This window comes from Frankliniella occidentalis, unplaced genomic scaffold (genome assembly GCF_000697945.3).
Source record: "Frankliniella occidentalis isolate FOCC.00 unplaced genomic scaffold, Focc_3.1 Scaffold20, whole genome shotgun sequence".
NCBI classification, from domain to species: Eukaryota; Metazoa; Arthropoda; class Insecta; order Thysanoptera; family Thripidae; genus Frankliniella; species Frankliniella occidentalis.
The window spans coordinates 2,060,466-2,079,030 of NW_026267150.1; the positions used below are offsets into that span (position 1 = coordinate 2,060,466).

At 50.7% G+C, this 18,565-nt stretch overlaps 2 protein-coding genes across 2 annotated transcripts in view; one reads left to right on the forward strand and one right to left on the reverse strand.

Annotated features, from left to right (window-relative positions):
- Positions 1-2: 2 nt before the first annotated feature.
- Positions 3-12,733, reverse strand: LOC113217802 (protein cueball). The gene is made up of 9 exons (XM_026437865.2): positions 12,509-12,733; positions 5,169-5,378; positions 4,893-5,085; positions 4,455-4,786; positions 4,068-4,362; positions 3,654-3,971; positions 3,411-3,579; positions 3,132-3,302; positions 3-2,981 (listed from the first exon to the last, which is right to left on the reverse strand). Exons 1-9 carry the CDS (start codon positions 12,570-12,572, stop codon positions 2,865-2,867), a joined length of 1,869 nt encoding a protein of 622 aa, XP_026293650.1. The 5' UTR covers positions 12,573-12,733; the 3' UTR covers positions 3-2,864.
- Positions 12,734-15,972: 3,239 nt separating this feature from the next.
- The window catches only part of LOC113217781 (QRFP-like peptide receptor), a gene marked incomplete in the record, with an annotated part of 99,901 nt that continues 97,308 nt past the window's right edge, over positions 15,973-18,565 (forward strand). Inside the window, 1 exon segment of the mRNA XM_052264590.1 lies at positions 15,973-16,449.

An 18,565-nucleotide genomic window follows, 5' to 3' on the forward strand; every position in this document is an offset into this window, starting at 1 on the left:
TCTTCATATTCAAGTTTAATATTCTTGTAAAATAGAGTACACTTTATCAGTGTCAGTCCATCGCATTTTACCCATGCAACGGATGCTGGTGCTGAGGCATCCATAATATTTAACAATTTACATCAAGCCATATTTTGAGCAGCAAACCCTTCATTTATTTTCTGTAAAGAAAAGCACTACCCAAGTGAGGTAAGCTATAGCCGATCCGACATGTTTCAGACTTGCTACACTGATAACATGTACCTAGGAGATTTGGTTCTTTTAAGACCAAAACTTTACAATGAAGGGGTATGAAATAATCTCCATTGCATAAGTTGGAAATGGTTCTCTTTCAGTCTTTCAATCAGCCACAATGGCATATAATTTAAAAATAAATAAAAAAAGCACAAGAATTATGAAGGTGTGCTTGATAAGACGTCGATACAAGGATCTAACAGTTCATCAAAGAATGGGATGGAATCAATCTTTAACTCTTCTGCTGCCTTGAGAAGTACAGAATTTGTTACTATTGTTTTACATTTTGGCATGCTGGATGACAAGAAAGAAGATATTTGGCACTTCAATTGGCGCCACTATCAGCTACATACTTGAAAACCCAAGGTGCATGTTAAAAATTCAAAGCAATCATTAGCAGAAACTTGAAATAAATACCCTACTCATAAGTGCCGGGACACAGAGCATTCAGGTAAAGCATGATTTCAGTAGGAAAACGTTATGGTAACTAAAAATCTAAACACTTTCATTAAAAAAAAAAAAAAAAAAAAAACCTTGCCTTATACATAATTACAGGAGAACTAATCTATGGTCCTTAAAACCATAACTCTATGAGACTACTACTTATATCACAAAGGAAACTTATATCCCCAAGCATCAGCACTTCATTGGACAGTTAATTTATAACTGTTCCTTATGAATTTATGATGACCTTAACAACAGAACTTACTTTGAAGGTGAAATATACATAATTGTTCAATACTTTAACTAATTTCTGTCGGACTTTGAGAGAGATTTCAGAAAAAATGGGTTGGGCTTGCATACAGTTTCCTCTGCTCAGATGAAAATACATAACTTGACATCCTTACTGTACTAGAGCAATATTGGAAAATAATAATATTTTGTCTTAGTGCACTAGAGGAAAGCACGCAAACATTTCATGAAACCTCTCTCAAGCAAGACTACCTCCAAAGTGAGCCAGTAAGTATATATGAAGATGAGGGTACATTAACCTTCAGGAATTTCAAACAAAATTGAACTAAAATAGTTTTTTTACCAAACAATTTAAAAAAGTCTTTCCTTCAATCAAAGAAAAATAAAATAAGTACATTGTCGAAATTTGAAAACATAACAGAATTTAAAACACTACTTACATTATATTATTGGTTTTTACAATTTATCTTGTCATTGTTATCACTTTTGTCAGTCCAAACTTTCAGAAGAAGACTGATGGATAAGAAGGGAACAATAGGAGAATGTAGAAAAAAGGCAGCCTCCAAAATGGTGCATGAAGGGCATATCTCATCAATAAGACTTCCATTTCACTTGTCGGAAATTTTGTTAAGAAAATATAATGGTAACATAATTACTTTTCTTGAAATAAAGTCTGATGCTGTTAGGCATTCAAGATAGTGACCAGATACATGATGTCCTGTTTACCTAAGTTGTCATTCTTTTGTGCACATCAATTGCAAACAAGTGCCATTAACAACACTCCTCTTTCATCTCCTCCTATCAGACAAAAAAACAAACAAAAAAAACCTAAGAGGATTGATTTTAAATAAAACCCTTACACTACACTACAATCTACAAGAATGAACAGCGTGCCTCATGAACCTATAGAAAAAAGGCGACTATGAGGTGACTGTGGTATTTGGATCAATAATCTCAAACTTTCAAATACAGAAATTTAAAAGAAAAGAAAAAAACAAACTAAAAACAGAACATTGAATAGAAAATATAAGGCTCAAATTCTTTGACAAGCCTTAAAAACCCTGTAATAGCCCTAGTACATTAAGTAACAAAACAATCACAAGAAAAATGACGTCACAAGGGCCCAATAGAGTTGTTGGACTAATAAATAACTAGTGGTCTTTCAAAGGCCAATGTTGTAGGCTCTAGCAGGTATGTCATCCACACTTCAAAAGCACGGGGAAAATATACAGACCAAATTGAAACATTTTGGCAAATATGGAGCCGTCTGGAATCTAAATCACACATACAGCATATCCCTTGAGCAAAGCAACTCAGACGCAAAGCTGCACAATTTCTTTTAAGTAGAGAACATTTTAGGAATTATGAACTCATGTGCCACAGCTCTGAGATCGATTTAAGATTAATTAAGATACATTTTTGGTATTAGACATTGGTTCTTAACCTGGTGTAAACAAATGCTTCATTCTAGCTACGCCAATACAGTAGAACACATAAGTCGGTAGTTGGTCTAACTTTGTACTTAACGATAAATTAATATTGTGGAATCTGCATATGTGGTATTGTATGAACTATAGTACTCAGAGGTTGATGTACGTACATAAGTCTCATGATCTACCAGACAGCGTTTCCAGAATAGAGCATTTTAGTTTTTAAAACTTACACAAATTACTCATCACAGGATTGATAACATAATCACATCCCTCAAACATCACTCCATCACTATGTGCTTTACTATCACAATCTCAAAAATTGATAATTCACTCTGGAGAGAACAGTCACTCAGCTTTCAATATCACATGAACACTTTGTAGGCAATTTATAAAAAATGTAATACAAGCCTATTTGTACCCTCTAATGCCCTGAATTTAGTATGATTTAGTAAAAATATAAATACATATTAGTCAAAAACAGTGACTAGGCAGAGAGGAAATTTGCTAATACAAATCATCATGTGATCCACCTTGTGAATTCTCCATACTGTCCAAAAGTGTCTTTTTTTCTTCTTTTTTTGATCCTGGTCGTGATGTCCGAAGATTTGGCTCGAAGCACGGCTGCAAATGACCAAATAATATTATGGGTGGTCATTTGCACCATACATATATTTGATAACACGTTAGCTTGCCATGCATCCATAGATTTAGCCACAAAAAGACAGAAGCAGTTCACAAGCTATTGAGAAACCTTTATACTTTCTGTCTTACCGTTTCACATATATTCATATTACAGCAATTTTCAATATTTATTTCACATTGATCAGTTGCCGGACTGGGCCGATTGGTTAGTGGTGTAGGTGTTACTGTCTTGCTGCCAATAAATCTTTTCTTGATGCGAGGACGCTTTCGTAGCATCAGAACTTTATAGGTAAGAAGTATCTGAAACAAGCAAGTATGATATTACAAAACCTATATAGGCTTCAAAATATTAAATTAATATCACAGCGATGGATAACTACTATGTATATACTATATATAAATACTTACAACTGCTAACAGTAGAAGAAGGCAGATACATCCAAATACAATGAGCAAAGCTAAATTATTTTCAATAATAACCGATGACTCTTTCTTCAGAGACATTTGGCTCATTTCATTAGGAACGACATAGGCAGTTTCATTTAAGGTGTTTAGTTTCTTTCCCTCTGGGGAACAACTGCAAAATGAATGTTCACATTAGAAAGGCAAAAACTACTGAGGTTAAAAACAGTAAAGACAGTAAGAACTTACACACAGAGTGATTGAACATCTAAACTAGACTGAACTGGTACAAGAGCAATGTCACTTTCACAATAAATCTGGCAAAGTTTGCTCAGGCTGTTGCTAATTTCACATCTCTCTCCTTTGAATGAATCATGGCAGGTGCATGATGGTTTACTATTCACAATATGGCAATGACCATCATTAAGGCAAAAGTCAGAGCACAAGTTTTGCTCACATCTGTCACCTGAGAAGCCTGGCTCACAGATGCAAGTAGCAAACCCTCTTTTGTTGTCCATAGAGCACACTCCATGAACACAAAAATTGAAACAAATCTCAGTTTCACACCTACACAACAAAGAAACAAAAAACAAAATAAAAATTAAAAATAATTGTCAGCTAGAAAATAACCATCTCGGCAGTTCAAGCAAAATATTGGCTTACCTTACTCCTGTATACCCTGGAAGACAGCGACAAACAGGTCCTCGATCTTTTGTTTTTAGAATAGCTCCACTATTCAGACAAAACTCATCATCTACAACAGTCCCGTCATTCCAGTCAGCTTCTGTGATATCATCAGTTGCAGCAGTTGTGATGATTGTTGTAGCTTCAAACTTTTTCATTTCATGAGCTGATAGTATTGACCGACAATCAGCATCAGTTTTTGCTTCACCATCTAGATATGCCACAACTCCATGAGGTGCTGATGAAAGTGCATAAACTTTAAGAGGATCAGAACCTGAAATTATTAGTACATCATATTAGAAAAATGTCTCAAAGTCAAACAAGGAAGAAAAAACCCTACAGGAGACAATATTACAACATATTTACCTTCAACTAGATGATTTTTATCCTTTCTCCAAATAGCATTGTGTGTCCAGTCAGCCCAGTAAATGTAATCAGTGCCAATTGCTAGAGTGTAAGGCTGATGATTCGTTGATCTCATGACCTCCCTATTACTGCCATCCAAATCACTTCGTTCAATAGAGTAGTATATGCCCCCAAGCTCCTGGGTCCAATACAACTTGCGTTCTATCTGGTCTACTGCAATTCCTACTGGTACATAAAGATCTTCTGTGACTATCACTGTGCGATTAGAACCATCTAGATTTGATCTTTCTATACTTGGTGCTCTTCGATTAGTGTTGGTCCAAAAAAGGTACCTACAAGCAGAAAATTAGATTTTTTTAATGAAAACAAAAAAACTACTCTTTGGTAAGTTTGGTAACTTTGGTAAGTTTAAGAGAGCAAGATTTCACTTATACAAACCTTCCACAACTATCAATTGCTATACCCTGCGGCATTTCATCTCTAAATTTATGAACAGTCTTAACTGTTCTTGATCTATAATCTGAATGGCCATCAATGCTTGCTTTCAATATTGAATGACCATACCCTGTGGTCCAGTACACTACATTGTTCAAAGGATCCAAAGCCAATCCAAGAATATTACCAGATTGTTCTAGAAAGAAAAGAAAAAAGCACTTTATTTATAAAATATCTGAGAAAATCTGCAATGCCACCACAACTTGAATGCAATCTTACTTGGCACAAGAGGTTCCATTTTGCCAGAGGCAATGTCCAGCGATAAGAGGCTGGCATTTGGATGATTACTGTCACTCAAATAGAGTTTGTCTCGACTTGGAGACATAGCTACAGACACCGAAGAGCCCACAGGTGTGGGTGTATTTATTTCATGTATTTCTCCAGTGGCTGTCAATGTGTTGAGATGACCCTCACTGGCAACTATAACATCTGCAACAAAGATGAAAAATATTCAGAAACCATGGAACAAACAACAAATTACAGGGTCTCACACAATATCAATATACAGTCAGTGACAGCCAGATTAGTGACTAATAAGGAAATGGGCAAACACACTGCCTGTAATTAATCTTTCAACTTCCAGAAGAGTATTGAGCTTTTTGCAAGATTTATGTTGAAAATAAAATAACTTGACAGTATTACTAAAGTTCAATTGCACCAGGTACTCGCAATCAATTATTATGCACGCACCACAAGTGGATTTCATGACAAAATGGCAAACGACATCACCACATTTTAATAGTACACATCCCTGGCTGTACTTCCCCCACAGGCCGGACCGTACCGCGTCGAACTCCTCTAGCCCAATAAGTCCGCCCAGTGTCGGTCAGTGCAGGAAGGGGAAGTGGCCGGCGCAGGCTGGGTGAAGCAGGCAAAGCTACCAGCCCGGGGGCCTTGACGCCTGCACTCGGTCGACGAGAACATTTGGTGCACGTCAGGTACTCGAGTTGAGCTGCATCCAGATACGCGAGTGTCTGAGTGTCTTGTGCTTTGGGTGTCTGAGCGAGTCTGCTAGTATGAGAAAAAATGAGCTTTGGACGAATTACAGCCACGTTAGTGCACTATTTCCTCACACTAGCACACTCAGGTACCCAAGACCCCCCCCCCCCCCGTATCTGGACGCAGATTCGGTGGTGGCATGGTGGTGGCCCATGGCGCAGGCGCATACGGGCCGGCCGAGCTCAACGACCCGGCTGCAAGCGCTGCAAGCGCCGGCCAGCGCAGCGGTTATTCTCTGCACAAAGTAATTACGCATAAAGTGCCTCCGGACTGCGGTTTACGCCCCGCAACGCTACACGCCGCCCGCCTGGCGTGGCCTGGACGTGGCCTGGCGTGGCGTGGCGTGACGGGACGGGAATGATACCCGATCCCAATTGCCGGCGTTGCGGCGGGTCGCAACTCGCGTGGCGTGGCGTGGCGTGGCGTGGGGGAAGGGCACCGCACTGGCAGGGCGTCACGTAGTCAGTAGTCACGTAGTCCACATAGCCCGTGGGGCCCATGCCGTCCGCGCCAAGCGCGCGCGGGGTGGACCACCCTCCGCACAGCCCAGCACAGCCTGCCGCGGACCGCCCGCGGGCGTCGGGCGCCTTTATCACTTTCACACTTTGTTTACAAGTATCTCGCGGTGAGAATAACAGGGCAACCGCCCCCCGTTATCAGGGGAGAGGGGCCACGGTCACGGTCACAACTTTCACGTTCGACGTCAGCAGCGAGTCCGTGGTGTGGTGCGAGAGAAGGGCGGGGGCGAGGGCGGGGGCGAGGCGGGGGCGGGGGCGAGGCGGGGGCGAGGGCGGGGGCGAGGCGGGGGCGGGCAACAAGTGTCTGAACGGGCGACCTACCCTGCTCCACCCCGCCCCCGGAGCACCACGCCACCCCGCCCCAGCAGCTCCGGGCGTGGGCCGGGACCCTGGCAGCCACCCTCTACGCGCGTCATCAGCCCGCCCCACGCCCACGTCACCGGGAGCCTGGATAGAAGCCTGGGAGGTGTCGATAGAGTCTGGAGCCACTGAAGCGTGCTGCTGGAGAAGATTGGGCGGGCGGGCGGGCGGGGTCTGGGGCCAGCCGGGCCAGCCGGGCCACTTGGCTCCAGAACACGGGAACGACGCGCGCCGCCGTTACGCAAAAGGCCCCCGCGGCGGGCGCGGCAGTCGGCTCCGTCATGTCATATCGGCCAGGAGTGGCGCGGCGCGGCCGGCCATCCCAACAGATACGGCCAGTAGCGCCGGCCGGACCGCTGTTAGCGTGCTGACCTTGGCGAAGTATGCTGCTATGGGCAACATCACTGACCCAGGCCAGGCAGGAGCGGGGACGGCTTCGCAGCGAGTCGCCTTTCCCAAAACTCTACAACCCCCGCCCCGCCCCCGGCCCCCGCAGAACCCCGCCGCGCGAAGGCGTCTTCAAAGGTTCTAATTCCACGCGCCAACAGTCAGCTCCGGCCTGGAGCCTCCAGACAGCCGCACTATGGGTCGCGCTGCTCGTCAGCACAAGCACTGCGGGAGGGAAGGGGAGAGAAGAGAAGGTGTTCCATTCCACAACGGCGGCGTTCGCGCCTCAGACTTGCGTCGCAGGCAAAAGAAAGGAGGGGGGGGGGGGCTCCCTGAGCAGGAGGGGAGGGCGGCCGGCCACGCACCCCTCGGTCCAGCCACGACAGGCCACGTGACCAGACGAGACACACCCCACGGCCAGGGGCGATACGTGCCGAGCGACATGCCTGCCCCTGGCCAGGCGGCATACCACCATTTCACGGGGGGAAGACCGGAGAGCTCCATGCCGGACGGCGGCGAGGCCGGCGAGGGCGAGGCGAGGGCGCCGAGCGGAGAGCAGCACCGCGGTGTGCAGCCGTCTCGGCCTGGCAACGCCCCTTCATATTCACCACTCGTTCATCACATATAATTGACACACAGCCTGACACGAGGGGCGTGTGGTCCACTCGACGTCGCCTCTCCAATCGCCTTGGTTATCACTCGCATAGCCGCGCCCCGCCACGCCGCCCTGTCATTCCGTTTGCTATCAACCGCGCAATTGTTTTTCATCATCTTATGCTAATGTGCCATAGGAGAAGATAGACTCAAACAATTTTTTTCTCCATCTTTTTTTAGTGTTTGCCTGTTGTACACATGTATTTTTATTTTCCTTCCATAGAAACTGGGCAGTCACTGAGAGCGTGACCGCGAGAGAAACGACAGTTAATACGCCATACAGAGAGGCAGGCATACATGGCACAGATAGGCTTGAGGATGTCTCATTAGCCAAAATAGCGCTCCACTGCCATATCGAGTGAGTCAGTAATCCCGCTGCTCGTGGGCCCTTCGGTTCGGTGCCGGAAGTGTCACGCTCGGGCTCGGCGTGTGATGGATCGGCGTCGTGTATGGCGTCTCGCTTTTGTGGGTCGCCTCAGCAGGATAATGTGGCTAATCCAAGTCAGCAGAGGAGGCGCGCCTCGCCCCGCGGCGCAACTGCGCTGCGCCAAGCCGGATCAGCAGCGCAAAGTGCAGCCGTCGTCGCGTTCAGCACACGGCGCAAACAAAAATGCTCACACACAAAAAAAGACAAACAAGCCGGATTAGCATTCATAATTTATAGAAATGGGTGTTTGTTTCTTATGAATGGCCATCAACGTCGGTCGACTTGCGCCCCTCCCTCCACCTGCAGCCGGATCCTGGGGGGCAACACGGTGGGAAACAGGCCGGGCGCGTAGAGAACAAAACAGGAGCCCCGAAACGTTCTAGAGCGTCGTTACACAAGCATCGGCCGCGAGCAAAAGCCTTTCCTGTGGCCCCCCCGCGCGCGAACCCAACGCGCCATACGCGTACGGTCGTATACACGGAAGTCCTTCCCAAGCGACCCGGGTGCGTTTCGCAGCGATTCAGGAGGAGATACGTCTCCTTAGAAAATTAAATGTGACTCCATTTTTGGTGGGAGCGTTCCGTCCTGAGAAAGTTTCGAGATTTCAAGACGCAGAGACCCGAAGCCGGCGGCGGGGCGGGGGCCGAGTGGGCCGGGAGAGGGTGTTCAATGAATAACCCATGACCGTCCGCAGGCCAGAGGCCGGGGCATATGTTTCGCCACGCCGCCGCCGCCCGGTCGACTCTAGAGTCTTCAGCAAAGTCACGTGACTCGGGGGGCTTCCGGTCCGGAGCGCATGAGAAGCCATCGGGGAATCCAAACGAGCGCGGCAAAATGAAGCGTCGTGATGATGAGGTGCAGCAAAAGCTCAGAAAGGCGCGCACAAGGGCATTTCCGGTCAGCGACGAATGCCGGCGACGACGTCAGGATATTACTGTAGTCAAGCTCGTGAGATTTGTTCTCATCATGACTTATTTTCTTATCTAACTGGATAGACGACGGCCCCGGCTGAGCTCACCTTTCTCATCTCCATCTCTGATGCGGCCACGCAAGACAATCGCGCATTAGATAACGGGCTGACACAACACTCGAACTGCAGATAGATGCACATCCTCGTCCGGCTCGTTCTCGAACACCCCCTCCCCCCTCCCATTCTCCACCCCGAAAATCTCAGCACGTACTAGTTTTCTACGCCGCTGATAGATACGAATGAATGACGCAAATGTCACCCCCCCCCCCGTTCATCCTCTCTCTCTCTCTCATACACAGTTCCCCGTTCGCCCGGCGCGCACGACTCCTTGGCCTTCCCCGGGCAGAGTGAGCGCACAGAGCGGCAATTAAAAGCAGACGCACGCCGCTGCTGGCAAATTTTAGCATTTCGCGGAGCGTAGCGGACGTTGTTCGGGTACTCTCGCGAGCGCGGACTGGCTGGCGGACTGGGTCCCTTGACAGCGGTAGGAGGGGGGGGGGGGCTGCTCATGCCCATAGAGCGGAACCGAGCCGCTAAATGTGCAATAGCGACCGACATGAGCCGCGTCGCGCCACGCCAGGCGAAATATGGAAGAAGCGGGGAGACAAAACCGTCAGCAGAGAGAAAGAGAGAGAAAATGGGGGTGCAGACGCACTTGAAGTTGCACTGATAACCGGATCAGTAGTGTAGTAGGTCACCGCCGCCGACTCACATGCAGCGGCTCACCCACCAGCTTTCAGCGTGTCCTAGAGCCAGCTCTAGAGCTCCTTGCAGTGGGGGTTATTCGGCCCTCCTCATTATCAGGACGCCGGTAATCGCCACTCACTCGCGACACACCGCCTCGCACGGCGACGCAATCAAAGTGGCGCTACACACCCGACTTGTGCGAAGAAGGGCAGACACACAGTCAAAACACGTTCGCGTCCCCGAAATGTATTTTTCGTTTATTTTTTTCCTACTGTTTAAAACGCGTGAAAACCGCACACGAGGCTGCGGTTGGTGGGAGCTCTGAGTCGCTATAGTTCAACTTTAACGGCAGCATAAGTGACCAAGGATAAAAGGAGAGTGTGTGCGGCAAAGTTACCGCTCAAAGTAAGCCAAAACCGCCGGCTCGGCTAGACACCCCTTCTTCCTCCTAGCCTCCCTCAAGGCCAAGGTCGGCCCCATAACCGCCTATACTATCGCGGCCCCGAAACCTTCCTCCTCGCGGGCTCAAAGACGTGTGCAGTCTGTCGGGTACTGCTCACGGGCTTCCGGGCGACCGGCGGGACCGGGTCCGGGCCGGGGCGGGTACCGCGGCGGCGGGAAAGAGTTCCATTGAGAACGCAACGCTGCCGCCCGCCAGCCTTCACTTCGGGTGCCGCCCACCGCCGCACCGGTTCCCTTCCTTCCCCTTTCTCTCCCCGCCCCTCGGCACCGCTCACGAAATAACTTGGGCGCGGGGTTGGCGCGGTTATTATCACCTGCTCGGTCGGGTCGGTGGCCCGCGCCGCCTGCGGAAGCATGACTGTCTCGACCCGAAAAGGACAAAGGGCAAAGGGAAGGGGGGGGGGCAGGGCGTGGAAGAGTATTGCGTTTCACGAGATTTGGCGCACGTGTCGTCCCAAGCCGCCGCGCTGGCCCCGCGTTCCCCGTGGTCGTCAGCTGACTGCCCCCTCCCCCCTCCGTTTCATCTCGGATCAGCTGAGGAGGTCGCTCCCTCCACCTGGCCGCCGCCGCGGCCGCCCTCCCGCTGACCCGGCGGGGCGGGGCGGGGTGTGACGCGCGCGGGCCGGGCCCGGACTTACTACGCACGAGGGAATTCACACGAGCCCGCCTCGGCCCCATACAAACTGCGCAGCACGGCTCGCCGCGCTAACGCCTTTATTGAGAGTGGGTGGCGGATTCGATTCTCAAATACATTTGTACCACCGCCTGCCCTTCAAGGACCCCGCGGGCAGAGGGGAGGGAGACGCGCCCAAAGCAGCAGCGGGGCGTCCGACAGAGACCTCTAGCTAGACGTGACGTCGTCGTCGAGTGGCGTCCACGGGCAAGCCCCCGTCCCCGTCCCGCTCGCAGAGCCTTTCCTTTCACTCGCAGGCTGCTGCGGGCGGCGGCGGCGCGGGGGGGCCGCGGGGCGCCTCGCGGGGCGCCGGCGGCGCCAGGGCAGGGCCACGTGCCTTGCGAACGGGCATCGCGAACGCAGCGCCCCACCCACGGCGAGGCGGTGCGACTAATCACGACAAGCGATTGAGAATCCTCTTTATGAGTACATTTCTAAAAAAAGTAACGTTAACTTAAATTTTTTCAAAATAGGGAAAATTACACCCCCTGGCAGAGCTGGTTCATCCCATGTGTGAACAACTGAAGGGTAAAATTATTTTATCTCGCAAACCAATGTAAATTGAGCTGCATGTTTTAACAGGGTAAAGCATTGGGTCATTGCAGTCCTTCGATAAGAAAAAGTTGTATTGCCATTTTTTGAAGGCAAAATGAGCACTTACGAAGTAGTTTGAAGCAAAAGTTAATAAATTACTGTTAAAAGTAGACTTTTCTGGTTGATAATTCCAACAAACATGTAGCTTTTTGCAGTTTATCACAGTAAGACAGAGTATTCAGAATAAATTTCCATATTAAACAAAAATAAATTAATATACAGTCTGTAAGACTGTTCTGAGAAAATTTTCCGACGACGCATATCGATTTAAAATGTAGCTTTGTATTAAAGGCAGCTTATTTCCTCAAGTATCGAAACCAGCATACCATCACCACACAAGAAGTACTTTGCCAATGTCACCAGCACAATCTCATCATACCCAGGGCAGGACCCTGGGGTCAATGTGTGAAAATAAAAATAAAAATATACACCAACATGTCTATGAGTGCTGTAACAGCCCCAAAGATCAGTGACGATAGGGAAAAGAAATCAAGTTTAATAGCTTCAAATTCGAAAATGCTGCTATAACCGATTAAATCATAATTAAATGTTAAGAAAAGACCATGAGAAAAGGTCACAGAAAAGGCAAAAGGTTATCCTTCCTACGAAGTCACGTTATGAAACAGTTATCTCCAGACGGGTAGCCCCAGCAAAAGCCACGGGCTACACTTTTAACACTTTTCGAACGATCAAATTTTGCGAAAAAGTGTCGAAATCGAGCCGAAAAGTGCGAGAAGCAGCTCGACTGCCTGCCTACGTGACCTGCTCGCTCGTAGCCATGGAGCGCTGGCAGGGTGGAAGGGGGAGGGGGTGGGGAGCAGGACTCACCCCAGGTTCGGACGACGGCCGGACACAGCACCAGAACTTGAATTAGAAACCACAGCACTTCCATCGCTCTTGAGGTTCGCCCGCGGAGACGGAGTCAGCAGTCAGGGGCAAGCATCCATTCAAAACTAAACGTTCACACACTCAGACGCGCTCCTAGCAGACGGGCGACGACCCTGCGTCCGCTCCCAGGCGCACTCGGTGGCCAACTGAAGCGCGCCGCCGCCGCTACCCCCCGCGCCCCGCCAGCGTGCGCCCCAGCAGACGACGAGCTGGTTCCGCCGCCCGCCGCGCAGAGGTCAGCACTGGCGGAGCGGTCTTTTCTCGCCCCACGTGGTGTGGTACGTTGGGCTATCTGCCGCAGGACTTGGCTTTCAAAACCGTCGGGAGGCCTTCTGTCGACGAGAGATTGCGATGGGGCTCTGCGGGAAGTGGTCTGCCGTGAGGGGTACCACCACTCGAGCGGGCTAGAGCGGGCCGGCCAGCACCGCGCCCTTTGCCGGCGGAGCGGCGTGGTGTGCGCCGCAGGGGTAGTGCCGGCGAGCCGGGGGTAGAGCTAGTAGTGCGGGCCGCGAGCGGCGAAACGGGCCGGGACTGCGATGCGCGGGGTATTGCCGCTCCGCCGCAGAGTATTCGCAGGCCGTGCGGAAAGGCTCCCGGCCACGAAGCGCGGGTGAATTTGAAACGTGGCGGTGACACGCAACACTGTTGAAACACAGCCATTTTCCGCAAAGGAAGCCAGAAACATTGGCTGCTCAACTTTTATGTGTGAAAACCATCTTAGTTGAACCACTTTTGTAAAAATGTCTATGTCAAAAACTTTTGACATTTTGCATCGCTGAATTTTTGAGTGTATTTTTTTTTTTCAGGCGATTTAAGTGAGAGAAACAGTACAGTAAGCGGTTATGACGAGTGCGCTGAAGGACCTGTTTCAGTGCAAGCTGCAATAATGCGTGTCCGAGGAGCGGGCCATAGAGCGAGCGGGCGGCCCACCCCGTCCGGTCAAGCAGACGCGCTCCGATCGCGCTCAATTGGAGCCGTTGGAGCAGCGCGGCTGGATTGCTCGGCAAGGCTGCGCGCAAGCCTGCGACTCGATGAGCCATCGCCTCGAGGGCCGCGGGGACCGGCGGGGACGGCCGGCAGGCCGGCACCAGCCCGGGAGGCAACAGAGCCAGTGCCACTGTGTCGCTGCAACACAACTGCGCAGTCTCCTGCGCAAACCGACAGAAAGCCTATTTCAAGGGGTGCCGCATATTTCTTCTGCCCCCTTCTCAAACACAAGGAAGGCGCAAAGGTCGCCGCGGCTCAGGCTTTGGTTTTCGGGACCCCTCCGCGTCCTTGAGGAGACGATTTGTCGCTCGTGTTTAGCCGTGCGCGAGAGTGCGTCGTGTCGTCGCTCAAGATAATTGGGGGAATCGTTTAGTGAGCGTGGCGCCACGCCGGGTGTTTGTTTGGTGGCGAGCGAGCAGGCACCAGGGTAGGATCCTGCAGGCCCGTGCAATAGAACGCCAAAAGAGCCACTAACGTCACCGGCGCTGATAAACCTTTTCGTTGTTTCTTTTATCCAAAAATACAAAAGTTGGATAAATAATTTAGAAGAAATTAAAAGCCAAAAAAGTGACTGTTAGAGAAATTGTTTTTGGTTGGAATTGGAAGCATGCGAGGTCAGACGACATAGCCTTTGCGTGAGTTGCGACGGGGGTGAAGCGTGACAGACAGACAGACAGACAGACAGACAGACAGACAGACAGACAGACAGACGGGTAGTGATATGCACTCGCCAGCTGCTTGCTGTCCGTCCAGTAATCCGGCGTCCCAGCCTAGCGTCCCGCTTGCGGCCGGCTGGAGCGCCGTGCGGGGTAGGCAGCCGGTGCGCACGCCTGCCTCGCGGGACGGCCCGCCTGGAGCCCCTTCGAGTGATGTTTGGGTTTTTGATAGCGGTACGTGGCGAAGGCGGTGTGGTTGTATAACGAACATGTTCTTACTTCCAAACACGGTTTTTAATTTCCAGCAAAAAAGGAAGGGGGATTACAGAACATTTTCATTACCTCTGTAGAGGGAGCGTTGCACACCCTGTTGTCTTACCCCCCAAGCAAGATCGTGTTGAACTACGTTTTTCGGATCACATAGGGGGTACAGGATTATTTTTACGAATTCAAGCAATCAAGTTTTTTGGACACATTTCAGCGTTGAATACATTTTTTGTATTTCTTTTTTTTTGTGTGTGTGTATTCATTTAGACGAATTTATTTAGTTCCGCACACAAATTTGTCCCGAATTGAAGCAAAGTAGTTTTACCTTCGCACAAACGTTTGCACAACAGAATACCAATACATTTACCGTCTCTCGTTTACAATTCAATGTATATCCCGTAAATCCTGTAACCCCTTGGATCAGCGATGCGACATGGTGATATGTCGATGTGTAATCCAAAAAACGTGGTTCCACACGATCCTAACACTGTTCATGAAGCCGTAAGACAACCAGGTATAAGCACCGCTCCAAGAACGGACAACGGACACGGCGGGTCTGCGTCCCACGACGGTACGCTTGATACAGAACAGAAGTGAACAACACATTAGCTCGTGTCATCTCACGATTAGGCACGCTTAGGCACGCGTGAAAATGGAGGCATGGCGGTTTGTTTTTTTCCCACCAAACTCGACATGCGACAAAGCAGAGGTCACAATTTCCATCGCCGCCTTTACTTCCAGCAGCAGCAGGAGCCTCGACGGGTAGCGTGCGGCCCGGCAGTTAAGCCCAGCGCGCCGCTATGATGGAGTCATACAAAGTCACATGTAACTAACACCTCTAATGGGCTTTGCGTCGCCACAACTGCCGTCAGTTTTCATCCTCCGGTAGGATGAGGATTTATTTTTAATTGTCTTAATAATGATAATATGACAACAAATTGCTTTTTAATACGAGAATTGGGAGCTTTCATGTATGCTCAACGGTTGTATTTCTTACAACTTCATTTTGGTAAAAAATGATGAAAAACGTTGGAAATGAACGCATAATGTTTTTCGCACCAAATAGGCAGCACTCAAGTGTCTCATGTTTTAACTTTCCTGTCATGCCAAATTTCGGCCTCTTTTCTCTGATGAAGTCACTATGGTTTTACGAGTGCCACTACTCTGATTTCAGACTAGTCAGTGCCTCGAACCGAAAAAAGCAGGCTGTTGAAATCACGTGCATTTTCTTAAAAATAACAAGTGCACATGCACACATTTTATTCAAGTGTTTGAATTTGAATGTTCACTTGTTTCAAGAAAGTTCACTTGATTTCAAGTCTTAGCTTTTTAGGGTGCGTATGGGCACGTCGCTGCTGCAGAGGGTGGTATAGTGCTCGCCGCCGGCCGCGGACCGCGTTCCCCTGCACCTCGCCGTCCAGAGCGTGCCGGTGGAGCGCCAGGGCGGCCCGGCCGCGACCCGCCCAACAACCGGCGGCCGCGCGGCGCGCTGCTCTCTGCTCTTCCTCCCCAGTCTTCGGCCAGCCGTCGAAGCGCTCACACAGTCCCCGCCCGGTCGCCGCCCGGTCGCCGCCCGGCCCATAGCCGGTCTCCGCCCCCCGTCACGTTGGCGCGCGCGACTCCTGCGCCCCGTGTTCGCGCTCGCACCGGCCCCGCTCTCACGACTGAGTCTGTGACAACCGAGTGACACGATAATTCACTCCCTCCCCCTCGTTGTGACGGGAAGCCTGCGTTTCTGTCTTGCGGCGGTGTGTGATAAATCTGTGTGTTCACGTGCTGTGACAACGCCCCCGAGCGTTTGGTGTAGGGAGTTTGTGTTTGTGGGTGTGTGAGAGGAGGGGCCGCCACTCGCCCGGCCCCGCTCGGGTTGCTGCTCGGGGTGCTAATCGAGGTGCTGCTCGGGGTGCCGCTCGAGGTGCTGCTCGGGGTGCTGCGCGGAGTGCTCGCGACGGTGGGGGCGCCGTCGAGTAGGTGAGTAAGGGCGCCTGACGCGGAGTGGGCGCCCCGCGCATCAGGGCGCCTGACACACACAGACTGTCACCGCCACACAAGTGTGTGTGACTATAGCGTTCGCTCTCACCTCCTCGGCGTTCAAGTTCGCGACAAAACTTTGCACTGCGAGACTCGGGTTGTTGAATGTTGACGGCGTTGCTGCGCCGGGGATTCCCACGCTAGCGATGCGAAAAGAGGTGGTAGGGGGGTGCGGAGGTCGCCGCGGGTCCCGCGGGGGTCGCGAACGGTGTCGCGGACCCGAGTGCAACACCGGTGCAGCGGGCTAATGCAAGGCAAAGCGCACCCGGCGGGCAAGGCCGCTCCTCAAATGCGCAGTAGAGGTATGTTAAGGCTCGTGGCAAAAAAACAAAAACAAAAAACAAGCAAAGAAAAGTGCGGAGCGTTTATAGTCCTTCAAGTTAATTTTAGCAATTAGGTGGTATTGACGACGGTCGTGGTCCTCAAGGGCAAGACAGCTTTGAGCAAATTATTGACGTCAGCACAGAATTCTCAAAGAAGTGGCATGCCAACCCTTTGATATTAAAAAAAGAAATCTGAGCTCAAATACTCACTATAGCTTAATTGGTAACTTCATGCATTTTTACGATCTTTTATTTTTTCCTATTTTTTTCTCCGTGCTTTCTTTGTGGGCGTGGGAACAAAAATAGACAACTAGTTTAATGGACGTGCCTCCACCGCAATTGAAATCAGACCTCTAAGCAGGTGCCCAATTTTGCTTGGCGGCAGGTGAATGGTGGTGGAGCCGCGGAGTGGGCCTGCGGGGGCGGGGTGAGTTGAGGGTCGCGCCAACAACTCACCTCACAGAGAGAAATCAACAAGTGAACCAAACAGCTCACACCACAGGACTCCTGCGCCATCGCCACCCCCTTTCCGACCCCTCCCACCTCAATAACCAAACGCCGCCGAAATGGAGGCAAATAAATGTGTCCCTAAATTATTGGCAGCCAGACGGCTCAAAGGCCAAGGGGCGGCGCGGTCCGCTCGACGCGGCCCAGCCCGGGACAACCTGATTCAGCAATAACGTTGTCCGCCTCTCACAGGCACCAATAACTCTCACAGGAAAAAAGGCATTTTTGCACATTTGCACTACTTATGACGAGGCTCTCTGGAAGGTCGTGACTGCAGCAGCTAGTAGGGGTGCTTTTCAGAGCACCGACGTTTGCTCGTTTACATTCTTACTCCCCTCCCTTTGGCGTGTTTGCCCCCTTTTTTGCCTTGTTTTTACGACGGCATAAGGATGTAGTTACCGTGTTTTAAATCCCCCATTTGCGCGCGTCTTTGGGCAGAGGAAAAGGGGCCGGGGGGCGGGCGCTCCGCCGCCACGCCACCCGGCGTAACGTAGTAAAAGTCTGCGCACTATGATGCCCCCTCCCCTTTCCCAGCTCGCCGCCCCCTGTCCCCTCCCGCATGACTCTCACTCTCTCTCTTTCTCTCTTAACTCTGCTCTCTTGTGTCTGTTGATGTTTGTACGTTGAGCTCCTCGGTCCGAAAATGTGGCTCACCCCTTTGCTCAACCCCGTATCCTTATCATCGCTGCTCGACCCCAGGCTCACCCACTGGTTCATCCTCTGGTTCACCCCTTGACTCACCTCCTGCATGGCCCTTGCTCTCCCCTTGCTCACCCCTGGCTCACCCCTGGCTCACCACTGGCTCACCACTGGCGCACCACTGGCGCACCACTGGCGCACCACTGGCTCACCACTGGCTCACACCCTGCTCATCCCTCCCCTCATCCTCATCTGCAACCGCCCAGCCGCACCTCTCGCCGCTTGCTGCAATCGCTATGCGTGGAGGTGGTTGGTGGTGGTGCGCCGATTCGCGGCCGCGGTGAGCCAAGGCGGCCGAGAGGGTCCAAATTGGGCGATGCCGCGAGACCGCTTGTTAAAATTGAACATCAGCACCGCAGCACCGCCACATCCGAAAGCACTCGAGTGAAGCACTCGGAGCAGGTGGGCGCCGAAGAGCAGCGGGCGCGACTCAGCGGCCTCGCACAAAGCAGTGCTCTGCGACGCGCGGGCGGGCCGGAAGCAGTGGGGATATAGTTCGGGAGGGGCGAGGCGAGGGGTTGGGTGGA